At 45.3% G+C, this 20,005-nt stretch overlaps 1 protein-coding gene across 32 annotated transcripts in view; it reads right to left on the bottom strand.

Annotated features, from left to right (window-relative positions):
- syd (JNK-interacting protein syd) overlaps nucleotides 1-16,699 on the bottom strand; it is a 122,779-nt gene extending 106,080 nt beyond the window's left edge. For 18 of the 32 annotated variants that reach the window (XR_011228535.1, XR_011228541.1, XR_011228537.1 and 15 more), the window contains exons 1-2: nucleotides 16,283-16,699; nucleotides 11,007-11,093 (exon numbers count right to left, since the gene is read on the bottom strand). Coding sequence is in view for 3 of the 32 variants with exons in the window: in XM_069324906.1 (XP_069181007.1) it covers nucleotides 11,007-11,093; nucleotides 16,283-16,498 (303 nt within the window). In the remaining 29 variants the exon portion in view is untranslated. The remainder of the gene's footprint in view (nucleotides 1-11,006; nucleotides 11,094-16,282) is intronic. The other 14 variants (XR_006772980.2, XR_011228554.1, XR_011228545.1 and 11 more) reach the window with 2 other exon arrangements.
- Nucleotides 16,700-20,005: the final 3,306 nt, after the last annotated feature.

Genomic DNA, 20,005 nt, shown 5'->3' with positions numbered 1-20,005 from the left:
GCTGTGTTGTCACCCCCCACGTGCTGCCAAGACACCTGGCGCATCACCTGTACTCTCCAACACATCTCTGCACGTACGCAAGCATACCCTCCCCACCCCCTTCCCCCTCATTCATTCATTCATCTAACATTAACTTATAATCGTCGCAATTTCACGAAAACCGACCCAACATTCCCTGAAACACACGCGCACCGCACGAACTCATCACGAAGGCTTGACTGAGTACGCCAGACAGCAACAGCTGACTCCAGCAGATGCCTAGAGACAGACGAGATTAAATGGCCATTAGGCGCCTCCCAGCTGTCTGCCGCCTCTGCCTGTGCTGTAACCTCCTAACCCACACAAGACCTTGCCCAGTATGCCACCCACAGCAGCTGTCTAACTCCCGGGTATCTACTTACTACCAGGTGAACAGAGGCATTAGGTGTAAAGGAAACCTGCTCAAACTTCTCTCAAAGGGAATCGAACTCGTGTCCAATTGAGTGCGAGTCGGCTGTGCAGGGATGGACTCCTCCGAGGCATTAGGAGCCATGCAATGATGCAATCTATAATATTCCCAATAGATAACCAATTATAGGGTGGAATTATCTCAGACCACAGCGATGAGCCATGGTGATGACCCTGGCATCATTTGGCTCTCAAGTGCCGCTATACAATAACAACCCCTTACCAGTGGCGTCCAGGAACCATCATGCAATGTAAGGCATAAACAACAGGCTAAAATAATTAAACCAGACAGAAGTTACCGGATGAAAGAGCCAGGAGACTTGGGATGAATTGTGGAGGTTGTTGAGCGCAAGAGCTGTGATCGTAACGTAGAAGATACCGAGATATGGAATGGGGCTAAACGAGAGAAAAAAAAAACTGAAATATTCAAACCCAAACCAACCACAGAGACGTATGGGAGTATTTCTTCTCACAAGAACTAATCAGTTCGACCCCCTCAAGCACACGCTAGGAAACACACACACACACACACACACACACACACACACACACACACACACACACACACACACACACACACACACACACACCCCATCAACAAGCAAGGAAGCACAAAACGACTCAAGACAACCCACATCTTAGTAAACCCAGCAGGCGAGCTACGGTGTGTCAGCACCTGTGGGTGACCATGTAAACCATTACTACCCCAGTTAACTCAAGAGACGAGAGATCTCACTGACTGTAAACTCACCACAGCTAGCCTCACTCCTGACATCACTACAGGCTACCCAATGCCCTGTAAACCCAAAACTAAGTTTAAGTCAATTACACCACTACCCATATACCACTGGGTCTCTGTGCCTTCCACACCACCACCCACATGATGGGGCGTAATGGGCCTAACAAATACCAATACAATAGGAAATAGGTACGTCAGTTGAAGGCGAGGGACCATAACGCTGCTTCCCCTCCCAACCCCTCAAATTGTTCTCAATCACCCCCCCCCCCCCGCACCCCCTCTCCCTGTGCTACCAGCTGACCACACACACCTCTGCTCCACCTGCCTACCTCTTGTACCTCCCTCCCTCCCTCCCTCCCTCCCTCCCTCCCTCCCTCCCTCCCTCCCTCCCTCCCTCTCCCTCTCCCTCTCCCTCTCCCTCTCCCCCTCCCTCTCCCTCCCCCTCTCCCTCTCCCCCTCCCCCTCTCCCTCTCCCTCTCCCCCTCTCCCTCCCCCTCCTCTCCCTCCCCCTCCTCTCCCTCCCCCCCCTCCCCCTCCTCTCCCTCCCCCTCCTCTCCCTCCCCCCCCCTCCCCCTCCTCTCCCTCCCCCCCCCCTCCTCTCTCTCTCTCTCTCTCTCTCTCTCTCTCTCTCTCTCTCTCTCTCTCTCTCTCTCTCTCTCTCTCTCTCTCTCTCTCTCTCTCCATTTTCTTGCTCCATGTCTTGCCTCTCCCCATTACCCTCTTCTGCACGTCACCTCTTCCATGCCCCATCAACCCCCCCCCTCCCCTACTTTTCAATGCATCCATCACCACTTCAATAATTAACATCAAACATTCTCTGATCGTGGATAAAAGCCACCCCCACACGCAACCGCAGAGACAGATAGACAGATTCCCGGCGCCGGCAGAAACAAATTGGCAGAGTTTCTTTCACCCTGATACCCCCTGTTACCTAGCAGTAAACTCCACACCAGGAGCTCCGAAGACGGACGACGTGCAGGCGACGAGTCACAATAACGTGGCTCAAGTATGTTGACCAGACCACACACACTAGAAGACTTGAGAATGGTCCAGAATGGACCGAAACGTCGTCGTCCCTTCACCTTCTAGTGTGTGTGGTCTGGTCAACACGGACGACGTCTTCATAAAATTCTTGGGTGATCACACATAAAGAGAAAAGTTGGGGGACACCATTGCTGTATTTCCTGCCCCCCCCCCCCCACCTCCCCACCCCCCTCCTCCCACCAGTCGCTGACCCACAGGAAAAACAAACAAAGCAAAACAGCTGAAAATCTCAGACAAAAATGGACCGTGGAATAAATATTGCGAGAAAATTAATTCATGGGAAGGCAGAGGAGGAATAGGAGAATATGACGGGAAGGAAAAGGGAAGAGGGTCAAAGGGAGAGTGAAAAGGGGGGAGATGGGGGAAAATGAGAGAAAAGAAAAACAGCGAAACACTACTCCCGGAACCACAGCCCCGCTCCTGTGCCAGGCAAGTACACTTCGGGCTCACCATAGCCCGTGCTACTTGGAATTTGTTCCGAGTAGCTGAATCTATAACAACATGTCACTATGGCGACATGTTCACTCACAGGATGGTGAGTGACGCTGCCCAATACTGTCACTATGGCGACATGTTCACTCATAGGATGGTGAGTGACGCTACCCAATACTGTCACTATGGCGACATGTTCACTCATAGGATGGTGAGTGACGCTGCCCAATACTGTCACTATGGCGACATGTTCACTCATAGGATGGTGAGTGACGCTGCCCAATACTGTCACTATGGCGACATGTTCACTCATAGGATGGTGAGTGACGCTGCCCAATACTGTCACTATGGCGACATGTTCACTCATAGGATGGTGAGTGACACTGCCCAATACTGTCACTATGGCGACATGTTCACTCATAGGATGGTGAGTGACGCTGCCCAATACTGTCACTATAGCGACATGTTCACTCACAGGATGATGAGTGACGCTGCCCAATACTGTCACTATAGCGACATGTTCACTCACAGGATGGTGAGTGATGCTGCTCAATACTGTCACTATAGCGACATGTTCACTCATAGGATGGTGAGTGACGCTGCCCAATACTGTCACTATAGCGACATGTTCACTCACAGGATGGTGAGTGACGCTGCCCAATACTGTCACTATGGCGACATGTTCACTCATAGGATGGTAAGTGACGCTGCCCAATACTGTCACTATAGCGACATGTTCACTCACAGGATGGTGAGTGACGCTGCCCAATACTGTCACTATGGCGACATGTTCACTCACAGGATGGTGAGTGACGCTGCCCAATACTGTCACTATGGCGACATGTTCACTCATAGGATGGTGAGTGACGCTGCCCAATACTGTCACTATAGCGACATTTTCACTCACAGGATGGTGAGTGACGCTGCCCAATACTGTCACTATAGCGACATGTTCACTCATAGGATGGTGAGTGACGCTGCCCAATACTGTCACTATAGCGACATGTTCACTCATAGGATGGTGAGTGACGCTGCCCAATACTGTCACTATAGCGACATGTTCACTCATAGGATCTATCTTGAGGTTATCTTGAGATGATTTCGGGGCTTTAGTGTCCCCGCGGCCCGGTCCTCGACCAGGCCTCCACCCCCAGGATGCAGCCCGTGACAGCTGACTAACACCCAGGTACCTATTTTACTGCTAGGTAACAGGGGCATAGGGTGAAAGAAACTTTGCCCAGTGTTTCTCGCCGGCGCCTGGGATCGAACCCAGGACCACAGGATCACAAGTCCCGCGTGCTGTCCGCTCGGCCGACCGGCTCCCTCCCTCATGATCACTCACAGGATGGTGAGTGACGCTGCCCAATACTGTCACTATGGCGACATGTTCACTCATAGGATGGTGAGTGACGCTGCCCAATACTGTCACTATAGCGACATGTTCACTCATAGGATGGTGAGTGACGCAGCCCAATACTGTCACTATGGCGACATGTTCACTCAGAGGATGGTGAGTGACGCAGCCCAATACTGTCACTATGGCGACATGTTCACTCAGAGGATGATGAGTGACGCTGCCCAATACTGTCACTATGGCGACATGTTCACTCACAGGATGGTGAGTGACGCAGCCCAATACTGTCACTATGGCGACATGTTCACTCACAGGATGGTGAGTGACGCAGCCCAATACTGTCACTATGGCGACATGTTCACTCAGAGGATGGTGAGTGACGCAGCCCAATACTGTCACTATGGCGACATGTTCACTCAGAGGATGGTGAGTGACGCAGCCCAATACTGTCACTATGGCGACATGTTCACTCACAGGATGGTGAGTGACGCAGCCCAATACTGTCACTATGGCGACATGTTCACTCATAGGATGATGAGTGACGCAGCCCAATACTGTCACTATGGCGACATATTCACTCACAGGATGAGTGACGCAGCCCAATACTGTCACTATGGCGACATGTTCACTCATAGGATGGTGAGTGACGCAGCCCAATACTGTCACTATAGCGACATGTTCACTCATAGGATGGTGAGTGACGCTGCCCAATACTGTCACTATGTTCACTTCAATACTTCAACATGTTCACTCATAGGATGGTGAGTGACGCAGCCCAATACTGTCACTATAGCGACATGTTCACTCACAGGATGGTGAGTGACGCAGCCCAATACTGTCACTATGGCGACACGTACACTCACAGGATGAGTGAAGCTGCCCAATACTGTCACTATGGCGACACGTCCACTCACAGGATGGTGAGTGACGCAGCCCAATACTGTCACTATGGCGACACGTACACTCACAGGATGAGTGAAGCTGCCCAATACTGTCACTATGGCGACACGTCCACTCACAGGATGGTGAGTGACGCAGCCCAATACTGTCACTATCGCGACACGTCCACTCACAGGATGATGAGTGACGCTGCCCAATAAACTCGCTCTCCCGAGCAAAATTGAAATTTAAGAACCTACTGTTTTACAGCTGAGGCTGAGAGCAGAGGTGCTGATTAATTAAGAATTAATGAAGAGAGATTAAGATTAAGCCGCCCAAGAGTGGCACGGACATGAATAGCCCCGTAACCTCACCTAGGCTACGGAGCTTTAGTAACAGATGCAACATGAAGAGATAAATGGAACAATCATCCAACAGCTGGCCGGTAGGTATGGGCAGAGTGACGTTGGATCGACGTCGAATCAACGTCACTCTTGGATATTGTGCCCACTGGGTAGAAGGTAAGGTAATTACCAGAATAAATACCTAGGTCATTACTACCATATATCCCTTGGGAGGAATGAGGATTATGATTAAGCCACCCAAAAGGTGGCACGGGCATGAATAGCCCGTAAGTGATGGCCCTTTGGAGCCATTTCCAGTATCGTTAGCGGATACTGGAGATCTGTGGAGGTGCGACTACATCCAACGGAGAGGTCGTGACCTCTGCGGAGGAATGAGGATAAGGATCTGTTTTATGACGGTGGGGGGGAAAGGAATGGTGCCCAGCCACTTGGACGCTCGGGGATTGAACGTGGACCTGCAAGAAGCGAGACCGTCGCTCTATCGCCCAGGCCAAGCGCCTTGAACCACTGATAAGAAGAAGTCCCCCAGGCAAGCAGGCCCACAAGCGCGCGGCTTGATAGCAACACCCCCCCCCCCCAAGTCAACAACACATATTCTCTAGTAACCACAATCAATAGACACCTCAACTGTGTGCGAGACACTATCAAACACCATTCATAAATAATGATAAATCCGATTATCACACTTGATGCGCCCGCGCGGGGCGCGTTCACAAAAATATCAGGTAGAGAATCTATCACTACCTTACATGTACGCACCATTCAGCTGGCAAATACAGGCTAGTCTGAGAACAACTTCAAGCGTAATTAAGCCATTTCCGTGCTGTACCACTCACGGCACGACCCTGTATAAGTTGGTAATACACTAAAAAAGGATTTGATGGAGTGTGGAAGAGAGTTGATTAGCAAGTGCAAGGGAGTTGAGTCGGAAGAGGAGAGTCATCTTACAAAGTCGACCCCAATAATCCGGTGGTGGTGAAACCCTAGATGGTCGTCTCCACCACCACCACTAACCCCCCACCATCGCCCTCAACCTCACCCCTCACCCGGCACCACCACAACTACCACACGAGTCTAACCACACCACTCGCACGCCACCACGTCCTCGTCACCACCACCTCTCCACCTACACGGCCACGTTACAAAGAACTTTGTCAGTGTCAGAGTAGTTAGAATGCATTAAGCAGTGACGTGATGGAGGCTGACTCCATACACAGTTTCAAATGTAAATATGATAGAGCCCAGTAGGCTCAGGAACCTGTACACCAGTTGATTAACAGTTGAGAGGCGGGACCAAACAGCCAGAACTCAACCCCTGCACACACAACTAGGTGAGCACCACAACACCACCAAACACAAATCCCTTCACCATTACCATCAGCAGGAAAAATATATAAATTGTGACACTAAATCACCACAAGCTCGCCACATATGTAAGTTGCTTGGCTTGTAGTTGGTCTCGAACCCATTAATGATGTGAGATGTGAGGGAGAGGGAGAGACGTAAGGGCACTCAATTTGGGGGAGTGGAATGGGGCGGGGGGAATGGAAGTTGGGGGAAAGGGGGCCGGACGTTAGGAGGGGAGGGGGGGAGGAAAGGCCGGAAGCTGAGGGAGGGAAACGGAAGTGGAAAGGGTGGGGGGGGGGTGACATAGAGGGAAAGGGTATAGGAAACTCCACCATCAGGCCATCCTTGCCTTGATCCGCGAGTCACCCGCTTCTTTCGTACCTGCGGTCTGCGGCATCTTCCCCCCCCCCCCCACCCCCTTCCTACAGACCCCTTGCGTCACGCAACCGCTCACGCACTCAGCCCCCCCCCCCCAACCTCCTTCACATATCAGCATCATGCTACAGATACCGATATTCCTTAAAGAGTGGTACTCGGGCCGACCCCCGACTAGTCTATGACACTTCCATACCCTCCCTTGTGTCATCTTCAAAAGTTGGGTGAGGCTAGTCCCAAATGTCTGGCCTCCAGCCTTGGACGGATGTTGTTGTTGTTTCAGATTTAGCTACTCAGGGCGAAGTGTCCATGTAGCACGGGCTATGGTGAGCCCGTAATGTCGGACGGATGAACTGGTCATTCTTTTACAGCTACGCAGACAGGAAGACAAAATGCGACTGACTTGCCACAGTGTTTCCTGTCGAGTGCAATTGGGATAACATGGTGAGCACCAATTGCAAGATCACGGCAGTTTCCAACTACAGGAATCTCTGCAACAATCAACTAAGACTCATCACTAATGCCACTTGAGTTGACTTACACAGCCCCGTGATGGGGAGGGGGGGGGGGTGATGGAGGGGAGGGGGTGATGGTACTCGGTACTCCCGTCGCGTCGTTACCATCACCGCCTAAAATAGTTACCACCATAATTAACTAACATCCATTTTTACTTCCATTCTCATTCATTCATTCTCTCTACTTCTCATTCATTCATTCTCTCTACTTCTCATTCATTCATTCTCATTCTCTCTCTCTCTCTCTCGTAAATTTTCAAGGCGCGCTGATACGGCTGGAGCAATATGACGTCAGGGGGAAGGAAATATTCACAGTGAGACGTCACACAGAATGACAACTGATGTACCACAATCACCACCCCAGGTGCACCAGTCCCTCCCACCCATCCTTCCACATTAATGCCCTAGCCCCCACCCACCCCTGTGTTATGTTCTAGCCCCCCCCCCCATGCTCCGTTACGGGCTATTCATGCCCGTGCCACCTCTTGGCTGGTTTAATCTTTATCAATCACCCTGCTCCGACCTGCCCTAACCCCTTCCACCAGTTGAATGGCGACTCGTCCAGGCTGTATATATGTAACATCTGTTCCCCCTAGAGCAAAGACTGGCCATATTTTATGTAGACATTATTTATGCAGGTATAGGACGTTATACAGTATTCCAAGCGCCTTCTCGTGTATTGTGGATGGCGCATGCGCGACTCATAGTGCTACTGAGAACAGCTGTCATATTACTCACGAAATGCGTCAGACAGGCAGGCAGGCAGGCAGACAAGCAGGCAGGCAGGCAGGCAGACAAGCAGGCAGGCAGACAAGCAGGCAGGCAGGCAGACAGGCAGGCAGACAAGCAGGCAGGCAGGCAGGCAGGCAGGCAGGCAGACAGACAGGCAGACAGACAGGCAGACACAGACAGGCAGACACAGACAGGCAGACACAGACAGGCAGACACAGACAGGCAGACACAGACAGGCAGACACAGGCAGACAGACACAGGCAGACAGACACAGGCAGACAGACAGGCAGGCAGATAGACAGACAGGCAGGCAGATAGACAGACAGGCAGGCAGATAGACAGACAGGCAGGAATACCCATACTACGGAGAGCGAGATACTTGCCAGTGGAAACAAAAGGGGTCTGAAAGCTGCGAGCAAGAACGATGATTCGCCTATCAAATCAGACGCCTGAATGGTAATTACGCACTAACAAAGCATGAAAGCCGTTAACAAGATTCAAAAGTTTAACAGGATTCGAACTTACAAAATGACAAGGTTCCAGCCCAAACCCGCTAATACGAAATCGACCCCCATCATAAAAAAAAGTATGATCCTGCACGTAAACATTAACATGAGAGTTTGACGACGCAATTACCCCCCCCCCTCTCCCCCATGGGTCTATAGCCCCCCTGGTCAAGGTACAGGGAGGAAGGGGGGCTTGGCACTGTTCCAGTGTGACGTCACTAGGCACCACTGGTGTCGTCATGGCATCTCTCATCCATACTGAAGACCTCCACTACACCACCCAGGTGTGTGTGAGGTGACCTACACCCTTTCCTCGTCTGCCTCACTACAATTATTGTCTTTCCCTTCTCTCCTACTCCTCTGTCCTGGACGTTTCGGTAACGTTTCGGTCCGTCCTCTATCCAGGACGGACCGAAACGTCGTCGTCTCTTCCCTTTCTAGTGTGTGGTTTGGTCAACATTTTCAGCCATGTTATTGTGACTCCTCATCTCCTCTATCCTCTTCCAAGTTGCCCTTTTCAGGGATGGGAAGCCTTTTAAGGTTTATCTAGACTCCCTCCCCCCTCCAACCTCCCTACACCAACCAGTGATCTTGCCAACGATATGAACCACATTCGTCTAACTCCTTAATATCCATTTACTAAGTAAACACAGGCATTTTTCTGAAATGAAGCGTGTGCAAGTGTCTCGTACTGCTGTGGGAGTCGAACCCGGGATCTTCCCGTTGTGAATCGACTACGATGACCGCTGCACCACAGCATTTGCCCTTAAGCAGCAGCTTACGTCATACCTTACCAATACGCTCTTAGTAGCCAATAACGTAAGCCATAAAGTAAGCCATAACGTTCCTGTTCTTAAAGAAACCCAGACACACATCAACATGTTACACGACCAAAGATCACATTCACTCCAAAAAAAATCTACCACCTACGGGTTATTCATGCCCGTGCCACCCTCTTGTGGTGGCCTAATCTTTAATAACAACAACGTTCCTGTTTACATTGCAGTTCTTCCCCCGTCTGTACACCCTTCATCCCTGAAGCTCCTCGATCCCCTGCATCATGTCTCAATGTCCACAGGCCCGGTCCCTTTTTTTCCCCGCCATATTTGCCCGTCAATCTCAGCAAGAGCTGGGGAATAATATAAATTGCCAGCAGTGCCTACACTGCCCCGACGGGAGACATCTCCCGTCACGCAGGGTGCAGTCGCACCTCCACAGATCTCCAGTATCATCTATTGATACTGGAAATGGCTCAAAAGGGCCACCACTTATGGGCTATTCATGCCCAAGCCACCTTTTGGGTGGCTTAATCTTCTCTCTCTCTCTCTCTCTCTCTCTACACTGCCCCTTAGGTGTGGCAAGCGTCCGACAAGACCACAAGCACCACCACCCGAGTGCATGGTGTGCTCCATGCCCGGGCGAGAGGTAACAGCAGCAGTTGGGCAAGGACAGAGACCTGGCAGGGAGGAGTAAAACCATGCAAGAGCAGCAGCAGCAGCCCTATAATCACAGCCATGGAAGCGTCACTTGACTGGCTGACTTGTCTATCCACGCGCGCGACAAACTACTGCATGCTCACACACACACACACACACACACACACACACACACACACACACACACACACACACACACACACACACACACACACACACACACAGGTGGGTACTAGGTGAGTACACACAGGTGGGTACTAGGTGAGTACACACAAAATCATCTTTACTGGGAGTGTGTACTCACATAGTTGTGTGCATGCGGGGGTTGAGCTTTGGCTCTTGTGTGTGTGTGTGTGTGTGTGTGTGTGTGTGTGTGTGTGTGTGTGTGTGTGTGTGTGTGTGTGTGTGTGTGTGTGTGTGTGTGTGTGTGTGTGTGTGTGTTTTACACCTGCACCATTTATACACTATCGCCATGCAAGGCTTCTTAAAATAAACACTGGTATTACCATAAATACTGCGCAATAGACCCCGGAACACTTATCTATTTAAAGCTTTGACTCTTATTAATGCGCGCCCAAAAAAATTGTTTTTACCAAACAAGAACTGGTTCTCATGTCAGTAAACAAATGGCAACCCCCGACAAGTTCTAATTCACTGTGTACTGTATATGTATGTATAATTACACATATTACTATTGTATCAACCCGAGAAAAGTCTTAAAAAGACTTTTCCCCCAAAGCTCTCTCGTATATTTCCAGACATTCCAATATGCCGTATGGAGAAGAGTTGGGGAAAATGGCCGCGTCATGCTTAGGCTAAAAAAAAAAAGCTTTACCTGCTCGGAAGCTTTCCTGAGCTGCTTCTCCCGCTCATATTGCGTCACCAGCTGCTCGTTGTCCTCTCGCAGCAGTTCCACCTCAACCTGCATAGGGACGAACAATTATAATTGAATTATCATACACAAGAATGTACAATGGGTTATGAACGTACGTATGTTGGTGATTAAGTGATACACGATTGCAAACATGCATAGCATTTTCTGGCGCAAAGTTAACTTGTTACTCCGACACAATTCTCATCATTGTATAACAAGTATATGCCCTCAAAATCTTTACACAGGGTAGGCCTATTACACAGCCTAGGCCTATCTATATTATACAGTCAGCAAACATGTTATCGACATTCGTCCACAGATTGTACACAAGGTGACCAAAAAAACGATAAGATAAACTAATGAATAAATCCACAAGGGGCCTTGATGAGGGTTCGAACCTACCACATGGGATGTTCCCTAGATGCGCCTTAGGTCAACTGTACCATGACATGGTTAAAAGAATTGCAACCTGGAGTGCTATTGCCCTCATAAGGATCCCGAAGCTTTTCCAAAGCCTAACCGGGGTTTCACACAATGTGAGGGCAGTAGCACTCCAAGTTGCAATTCTTTTGACTATGTCATGGTACCTGGTTGATACCTGGTTGATGGGGTTCTGGGAGTTCTTCTACTCCCCAAGCCTGGCCCGAGGCCAGACTTGACTTGTGCGAGTTTGGTCCACCAGGCTGTTGCTTGGAGCGACCCTCAGGCCCACATACCCATCACAGCCCGGTTGGTCCGGCATTCCTTGAAGAAATACAGTTGATTATGGTGTATCTGGGAACATCCCGTGCATAGGTTCGAACCCTCATCACGGCCCTTGTGGATGTGTTCATTTGATATATATCACGTTATTGTGATTTCTGTGTGTATAAGATAAACTTACTGGAGTACTGATGACAGACTCAAATAAGAGAAGAATGGCCAGACTGTATATTCCTCGACTGTCACAATAAATTTGATACTGTCTCATACAAGTGACTCCGATGCACAAAGAAATCATATTAACGTTATGTATCAATGAAAAAATCTGTAGGAGCCATAAGGAGGATTTAAACCTATGCACTGGGTACTCCCAGGCAATGCTCATGACCACTATACCACGACATGGTCAAAAGCATTGCAATATTGCCGAAACAACAGTAGACATCTTCAAGAGGAAACTAGATTGTTTCCTCCAAGAAGTGCCGGGCCAAATGGGCTGTGATGGGTATGTGGGCCGCTCCAAGCAACAGCCCAGTGGACCAAACTCTCACAAATCAAGCCTGGCCTTGGGCTGGGCTTGGGGAGTAGAAGAACTCCCAGAACCCCATCAAGCAGGTAAATCAAACTCCTTGTAGGTGATGTGAAACCTACCTCCTATGGTTCTCTTCAAATGCACAAGTGCAAATCTATTTTTCTAAATGACTTCTACTTTAAGTTAGAGAAGCATGTTGGTATACTGGGAAGAGTCTTAAGGTGGGTGAGTGTGTTCAGTACCTTTTAGGAAACAGAGTTACAGTGAGAACAAAGATATCAGAGTGGAAAGAAGTTATGAGTAAAAATCACAAGGGTTGGTGCTAAGACCCACCTTGTTTTGAATACTGTCATTGACTTGACAAGAAACTGGCTCCTCTATAAGAATAAATGAAACAGCACAAGGCCTATAGGCTCATACATGACTGCTCTTATTTATATTCACCCGACCTCATTCATAAATATGTAACACTTTAAATAATCCAGATGATTTAAAACTAATTAGAAGTCAGGGCAGAGAAAGACTAATACCCTGCAAATTAATCTGGAAATACTCCAGAAATAGTTTGAACATAGCTTTTAGAATTTAACCCAGCCAAATGTAAAGTTATGAAGAATGGGACAGGAAGGAGAAGACTTGTACAGCAATATAGGATGAAGAGAAAACAGACTCTTACATGAAACAAGGATAAAGAGCTGAGAAACAGAGAAACAGACATACCCTTAAATCTAAAACCAGAAGCATAAAGTCAGCAGTATATGGCATGCTGGCCACCATCTGCGTATCCTTCAGACACTTGGGATAAAAAAAAAGAGAACATTTTGAGCCCTATACATATCCTATTCAAGACCCACTCTCGTATATGCAGCCCAGTATGAAACTCTCACCTGCAAAAGGTCAAGTCAAAACTATAAAAGATCCAAAGATATGCAACAAGGGTTATTCCTGAGATGAAGGGCTTGAGTTACATGGAAACACAGACATAACTGGACCTCACTACATTGAAGGACAATAGAGATGGGGCAAATAGTACTGTACAAGATTCTAAGTGGAAGTAACAAAGTAGACAAATCAGCATTGTTCAGAGCTAGAAACAGCAGAACGTGAGACCACAGATGGAAGCTGGAGATAAAAACTAAGTCAGAGATGTCAGAAAGAATTTTGAAATGCCAGAACCGTCAAAGAGTGCAATATGCTAGACAAAGAAGTTCTTGAAACCTAAACACACCCACCACACACACACACACACACACACACACACACACACACACACACACACACACACACACACAAAAGAATGATTTGCTAGCCAGACAGGACATTATATACATATTGAATAAGTAATACAATATACCTGTATGTGGGAAGTCTATTTCAAAGCTCCCTTTGCAATGATTGATCACCATGTATTCTTGTGGAAATCTTAAATACACGAAAAGACAAACAACAATGCCTCTAATTGAGCCAGTAACCCACGGTATATTCTTTGCAATGTCTTTCAAACCCTACCTTCAGCAATTATGATGAAGCTAATTAGCCAGGATGCTGTGACATCAAATATTATGCCATAAGTAAGCCCTTTCATACTTCTGATTAGTTTGTCAAATGAATCAGGAATTGGGCATTTGGAACACAAAACGTGAACTTAATGACTTGCTTTCAAATAGCTTTAAGTCCTTGTCATATACATAAAGAAGTAGATAGCAAAAACTTAAAAATATCATGTCATAAAACTAACAACCTATAGCAAAGATAACTTTTCCCATGACCAATGAGACTAACCATACCCTGGAGAGTAATACAGTACCTCAATTATATGTAATACAGTACTATATATATATTAAATATAGTATATAGTAATACATACTACATTGTGACATACAGTAATTACAGTATGTCACTATAGCTGTGACATAAAATGTGGCATTTTTACCAAATTCCACATACAAAATGTACCACATGAAAATCTAAAACCTTGGAGGCCTATGCTTGCTCTTCTAATGAGATTTTAGCCAAAATTAAAGGCCATAAGCCATCTTTATATATAAAAAAAAGGGCCTGCCGGTGACTATGTTTTCAGGCTCACACCACCTATTAAATTACAAGAACTGTATGTATAAATATTTAATGTAGCTTAATGGGACCATTTCAAAGCTTTCAAGATGTACTCTCTGGTAAGGAGATGAGAGATACAGTACCACATTATAAATACCTCTACACAGAAGAGAATGAAAGACTGAGATGCAAATAGATTCTCCTACCCTCAAATTCACTAGTTCAACATGACCAATTGATATCAGTATTCTAGCATTAATCTTAACATTTTCCAACTCTGCATGTTCGAAATTCCAATACATCTTTCCATATCGTATATACCGTATATTTTAAACTTCATCTATTCTTCTCACACATACACACAAATACTGTACTGTACATTAATCATTGCTCTTATTTCTCTCTTTTATGGTGTGAGAAGGCATCAGTATGGCCCTAGAACCCCATCCAGGTACAATCCAGGCATAAAAAAGTTAATATATTGTAGTGAAAGAAGGTTACAGAAATATGTATTACAAAATTAAAATATTTCAATATCATATAGTGTATGCTTTTAAGCACATCTATTTTGTACTATTTTAATTCTTGATTTGTCATGCTTACAGCTCAGTAATATTTTTACATCCATATATAAGGAAAGGCTCTACCACTCTTTCATAATTATTGTAGCCATCAGGCCACAAATCATGTAGCCATTGGGCCACAATTCATGTAGCCATTAGGCCACAAATCATGTAGCCATTGGGCCACAAATCATGTAGCTATCGGGCCACAGTTCATGTAGCCATAAGGCCACAAATCATGTAGCTATTGGGCCACAAATCATGTAGCCATTGGGCCACAAATCATGCACTCACCAGGCCACATCTCTCTCTCAACCGGGTTCATTGTACCAGCCACTTTCCTTCCCCTGACTTGCTTTACTCTCAAATTTGTTACTTAGCTGAATGATTTTTATTAGATTTAAGAATTCTACTATAACATTCTCTTGTTATGCAAGTGTATGTTCTCTAGGTTCACATTTTGCTTTTCCCAACAATAGGCCTAAGGCTGAAGTCAATTTTCACTTTATTTTCAACACAACTGTTTTAAATAAAAATTGCCCTGCTGATTCAAAAAATTACATATATTTGTGTCACACAGTTTCCAAGAACTATACATATTAATGTATTATACTGACCATACAAAACACTCATACTCTAAATATAAATGCATAAGCAATGCTGACAGTTTGTAGAATGATACCTAACTAGTGCTTTAATAGCTGACATAAATGACAAAAAGAACTGTACTGCATAACTCTAATGATTGGTTAGCAGATCAAAAGCTTATGTACACAATATACAGTATTCCTCATGGATATTTTGTATACCAAGTACAGGTATATAATTTTTAGAATTGCCTGCATTTGACAAAAGCTAATGTTTAGCAATACTAAAGTGAAAACTTGTACATCTTATTTTTCACAAAGAGAAAAAAATCTAACATACAAACTGGAATTTCTCAAACACTTTCTACAATGAGGACATTTTAAGTCTCACTTCTGAAATTAGCATTGAAAATTGTAAATACCAATTACAGTTATTGAGGGAAAAGTATGCAGTCTAACATTTCTGAAAAGTCTATTTGTCTATTGAATTGTCTATTTTATGTACAACACTATCATCTGTATAATGCTACCTGTATACATGGTGAATTTACCAGAAACAATCTATACTAAAGCGGACAACAAAAGTAGACCGGACAAAATGAACTGGCACTGTGAGGAAAAGTAACCTATACGGTGATATGACCATGAACCTGCACTGTAACTTGAGAAAACATATACGGTGTTATATAAACGTAAGCTCCCCGAGAGTTCATTTACAATGAGTGAACATGAGAGGTATTTAAGAAGCCCCCCCCAAAAAATAGAGTAGAAACATTGTTGTGGAGCTGGAGTCCGTACCTCATGCTCCTGGTTCTCGGTGTAGGCCAGGTCCAGGCACTCCAATATGTTCACCACTAAGGGCATTAAATCCTTGACTACATCCTCGTCGTATCGCGCTATCATGCGCTCAAACTCCTGATAGATACTCCCTGCTAAGGATTGCACTTTCTCCGACATGACGATATGCGAGTCGTCGTGAGAGTTATACACCGTCTCCCCATCCAGCATATCCATCTTGGATCTCGGATGGTTCAAGACGCTTCACTAAACAAAAAATTATCACTTCTACGACACAACAGCGATCACTCAGCCATATTCGCACCGCATTTTGGTTAGAGTTTGGGTAAGAAGAGACGGCGAGTCACTTGACATTAGCCAGCTGTGTCTCCCACTCCCTCTGTGAGTGACGTAGCAGGGGAACCTAGACTCCAGGTTCCAGTAATGTTCCTGCCTCTCTTCTCTCACTCCTCTCTCATCCCCAACCATAATCTCCTCCCTTAGCCTTCATGCTGTTCTAAATCATAAAAAATATGTCCCTGATTTACTATTAGCGGATTCTAATGGATGGCATAAATGAATTTGGGAATATTTACATCTCTTTAGAAGAGTCATGTTGGCTATTGATTTTCCAGTGTCATGACAATTAGTATCTAGAAGGCTTTTGAGACTGCTCTCCTTTCCTTTTAATTCTCTTTGACGATTTCCTATAATTGTTATCGTAATGGGAATAGCTGATGCCATACTAATTGAATAAAAATATTAAACAAATGTTATTCGAGTAATACTGCACAATAATGCCTAACAAACTTCTTTATATTTTACTTTCACTAGTAAGTAATGTTAATTTAATTAAATATTATCTATATAATATAACATGTATGTAAATTTATAAAAAAAATATGATATATGTTAATATTTTGTGATACTAGTGTTCGAGTTTCTTAAACTGACTTTGGTGTTAATCACATACACTCGAAATAGACGAAATTATCAGATCTATCAAATCTTCTAGCACTAAAATGAAATATAATATAAAATTAAAATATTCAAACAATAATATATATAATAAAATCGGATTGTAAATAAATTATAAATAATCTTATTCTGATATATTCGGACAAAGCAAGCACTCATCTGCAAAAACTTCGTTCACTGACAACTTTGTATACACAAACCTTTTCGTACATACATATGCGCTGGCTTGTGTTTGCTGCTGTTCTCGTCTTCCAAGACAATAATATAAACAATAACGAGGCAATAGAAATTGAAATTGAAATAAGTTTATTGAGGTAAAATACACACAAAGGGATGAGGTAGCTCAAGCTATTCTCACCCCATTCAGTACAACGTGTTAATATATACATAGACACACATCACATATTACCAAACATTCTGAGGCAATAGAAGTTGATAATAAATTAAGAATCTGAATAAATAGATGCATATGATCATATAATTAGCGCATGCCTTCAAATAATATGTAAGTTAGGTTCTTTTAATTTGTTTTTATACAATTTAATGATTAAAAAGGTTTTCCTTGCCTTATCATTTGTATATTATGATAATCACATCAACATATCGACATTAAAATCAGTGTGTATTGTGACGATAATCTCTTTCAAGAGAGATTGAGCCTGCTCTTCCCTTCATCAGTACGTCAATATACAAGATAATATAGAAGATACGTCCAGCAAGTATCGCAAAACGTTTTGCCCAGATAGCAAAACGTATCCAGCACACCAGCACACCTGCTTCAGCCACCGTAACCAGCAAACTGCTCATCCTTTGCCTGCCTGTCGCTGATTGGCTGGTGTCCCGTCGCACCTGCCCTCCGCCCTCCACCACAAGTTGATGTCTGGGCTGCAGTGCGCTAATATTGTCAGAATATCTCAGTGCTCCAAGCAGTTGACATCTCTCGCTGGTAGACTAAGCCTTGGCTTTCGTGTACTAAGGGAGGTGGCAGCTCAAAGCCGGTATTCCAGCACCACTAATACTTTATTTTGCTATCACTGTAACTCACTTGTCTTAACGTAACTTTTCATTTGGCAGTGATTATTCATATTATTTTGTTTGTTGACTTGTCTTTCATATTTTATGTGCTTAACTTTATTCATGTCTTGTTTTTCTAGAGTAATTAAAATTTCATTGTTAAATTTACTTGTGTTTTGTGTGTCTTCCCATTACGTTACCACAGACGAAAGCTCCAGCTTTTCTCTTTTTTTTTCTATTATGTGACGAGGCCCTGCCCCTAGCTTTTGAAACAGCCGAACACCAACGCTTTACCGCCACAGTATATAATGAAGGATAACTTGTACTTAGCGCACAATTTGTACTACTTTATTGGTTTATTAGTTTAGTTAATTTATTATGCACCCCACACCCCTCTTGTGGGCGGTGACGGAAAGGGTTACAGAGGCACACAATGGGCTCAGGGACTGAACCCCACAATTCATTTAGCTAAGTAAGTTACAATCTTGATGAGATAGTTACAAAATTCAATACACATCGTCACATCAACAATGGGCTCGAAACCGACCACAAGTTCAGTTTCTAAATTAAGCAACTGACATATGTGGAGAGCTAGTGACACAATTGATATGTTTGTCCTGCACACCGCCCCCATCCAGTGGGCAGCGGTGGATAGGTTACAATCACTTAGCTATGTAACATACGTTTGTTACGTTGTTAGGTAGATTAGATAGTGTTTAATGAGTTTCATAAGTATTTAGTAGTTTTGATTACAGTAGTCGGTTGTTGGCATTGTCGGAGACGTTCAGACGGAGCTTGGAGCAGAGCAGAGAGCTGAGTGAGGCCGGAGTCGCGGAGCTCTGTGTAGGAGAACGTGTTGGCTCGATGGGGAATCGTGAGTGTCTAAACTCGATGGGGAGAGAGAGCATTGTAGCTTGATGCGGCCCTAGTGCTGTCTGCTCTGTGTCGAACCTGTAGTGTCTTTGGGGTCGATTAGAACTGTACACACCGATTGCTACATTCTTGAGGTTGAAGAGGTGTGGTAAATCCAAAGTATCTGTTCTGGAGTTATCTGAATCACTGTGGAAATTGTACTGTCGGCTATTCGATTGATTGATTGATAAAGATTAAGCCACATACAAGAGGTGGCATGGGCATGAATAGCCCGTAACTGGCTATTCGCATATCGCTTGCTTATAATTGGTGACTACACCTCAGCTTCCTCCAACAGGATGGAAAGAATGTTACCTGTAGTGAATGTCCCTTTACTTTCTAGTGTGTGGTTTGGTCAACATATTTCAGCCACGTTATTGTGACTCCTCGTCTGCAATGTTACCTGTAATTAGGGAAAGGATTTGAGTAGTCATAATTAGTGCTAATTAGTTTGTCATTAAGGTAATGAGAGACTGGAGCGAGTATAAGGTTTACTCGCTACAGTTACTACCTACAGTTATTAAACTGGGGATAATTCGTTAATTTATTTATATACACAAGAGTTCTTACATTCTTATACAGCCACCAGCACGCATAGCGTTTCGGGCAAGTCCTTAATCCTATGGTCTCCGGAATACAACCCCGCCAAATCGTTTAACAACCAGGTACCCATTTTACTGTTGGGTGAACAGAGGCTACAGTTAAGGCTTGGCGCCCGGTAAATCCTCCCCGGCCAGGATACGAACCCAAGACAAAGCGCTCGCTCGCCAGGCGAGTGTCTTGTCAACTACACCACGGGGATGATATGAAGATATCCATGTCACTTACGGTGTCACCGTC

Source organism: Procambarus clarkii, chromosome 15 (genome assembly GCF_040958095.1).
Source record: "Procambarus clarkii isolate CNS0578487 chromosome 15, FALCON_Pclarkii_2.0, whole genome shotgun sequence".
NCBI classification, from domain to species: Eukaryota; Metazoa; Arthropoda; class Malacostraca; order Decapoda; family Cambaridae; genus Procambarus; species Procambarus clarkii.
Note: the sequence above shows the minus strand (reverse complement) of the source record. Positions and strands in the feature narration are given on the sequence as shown.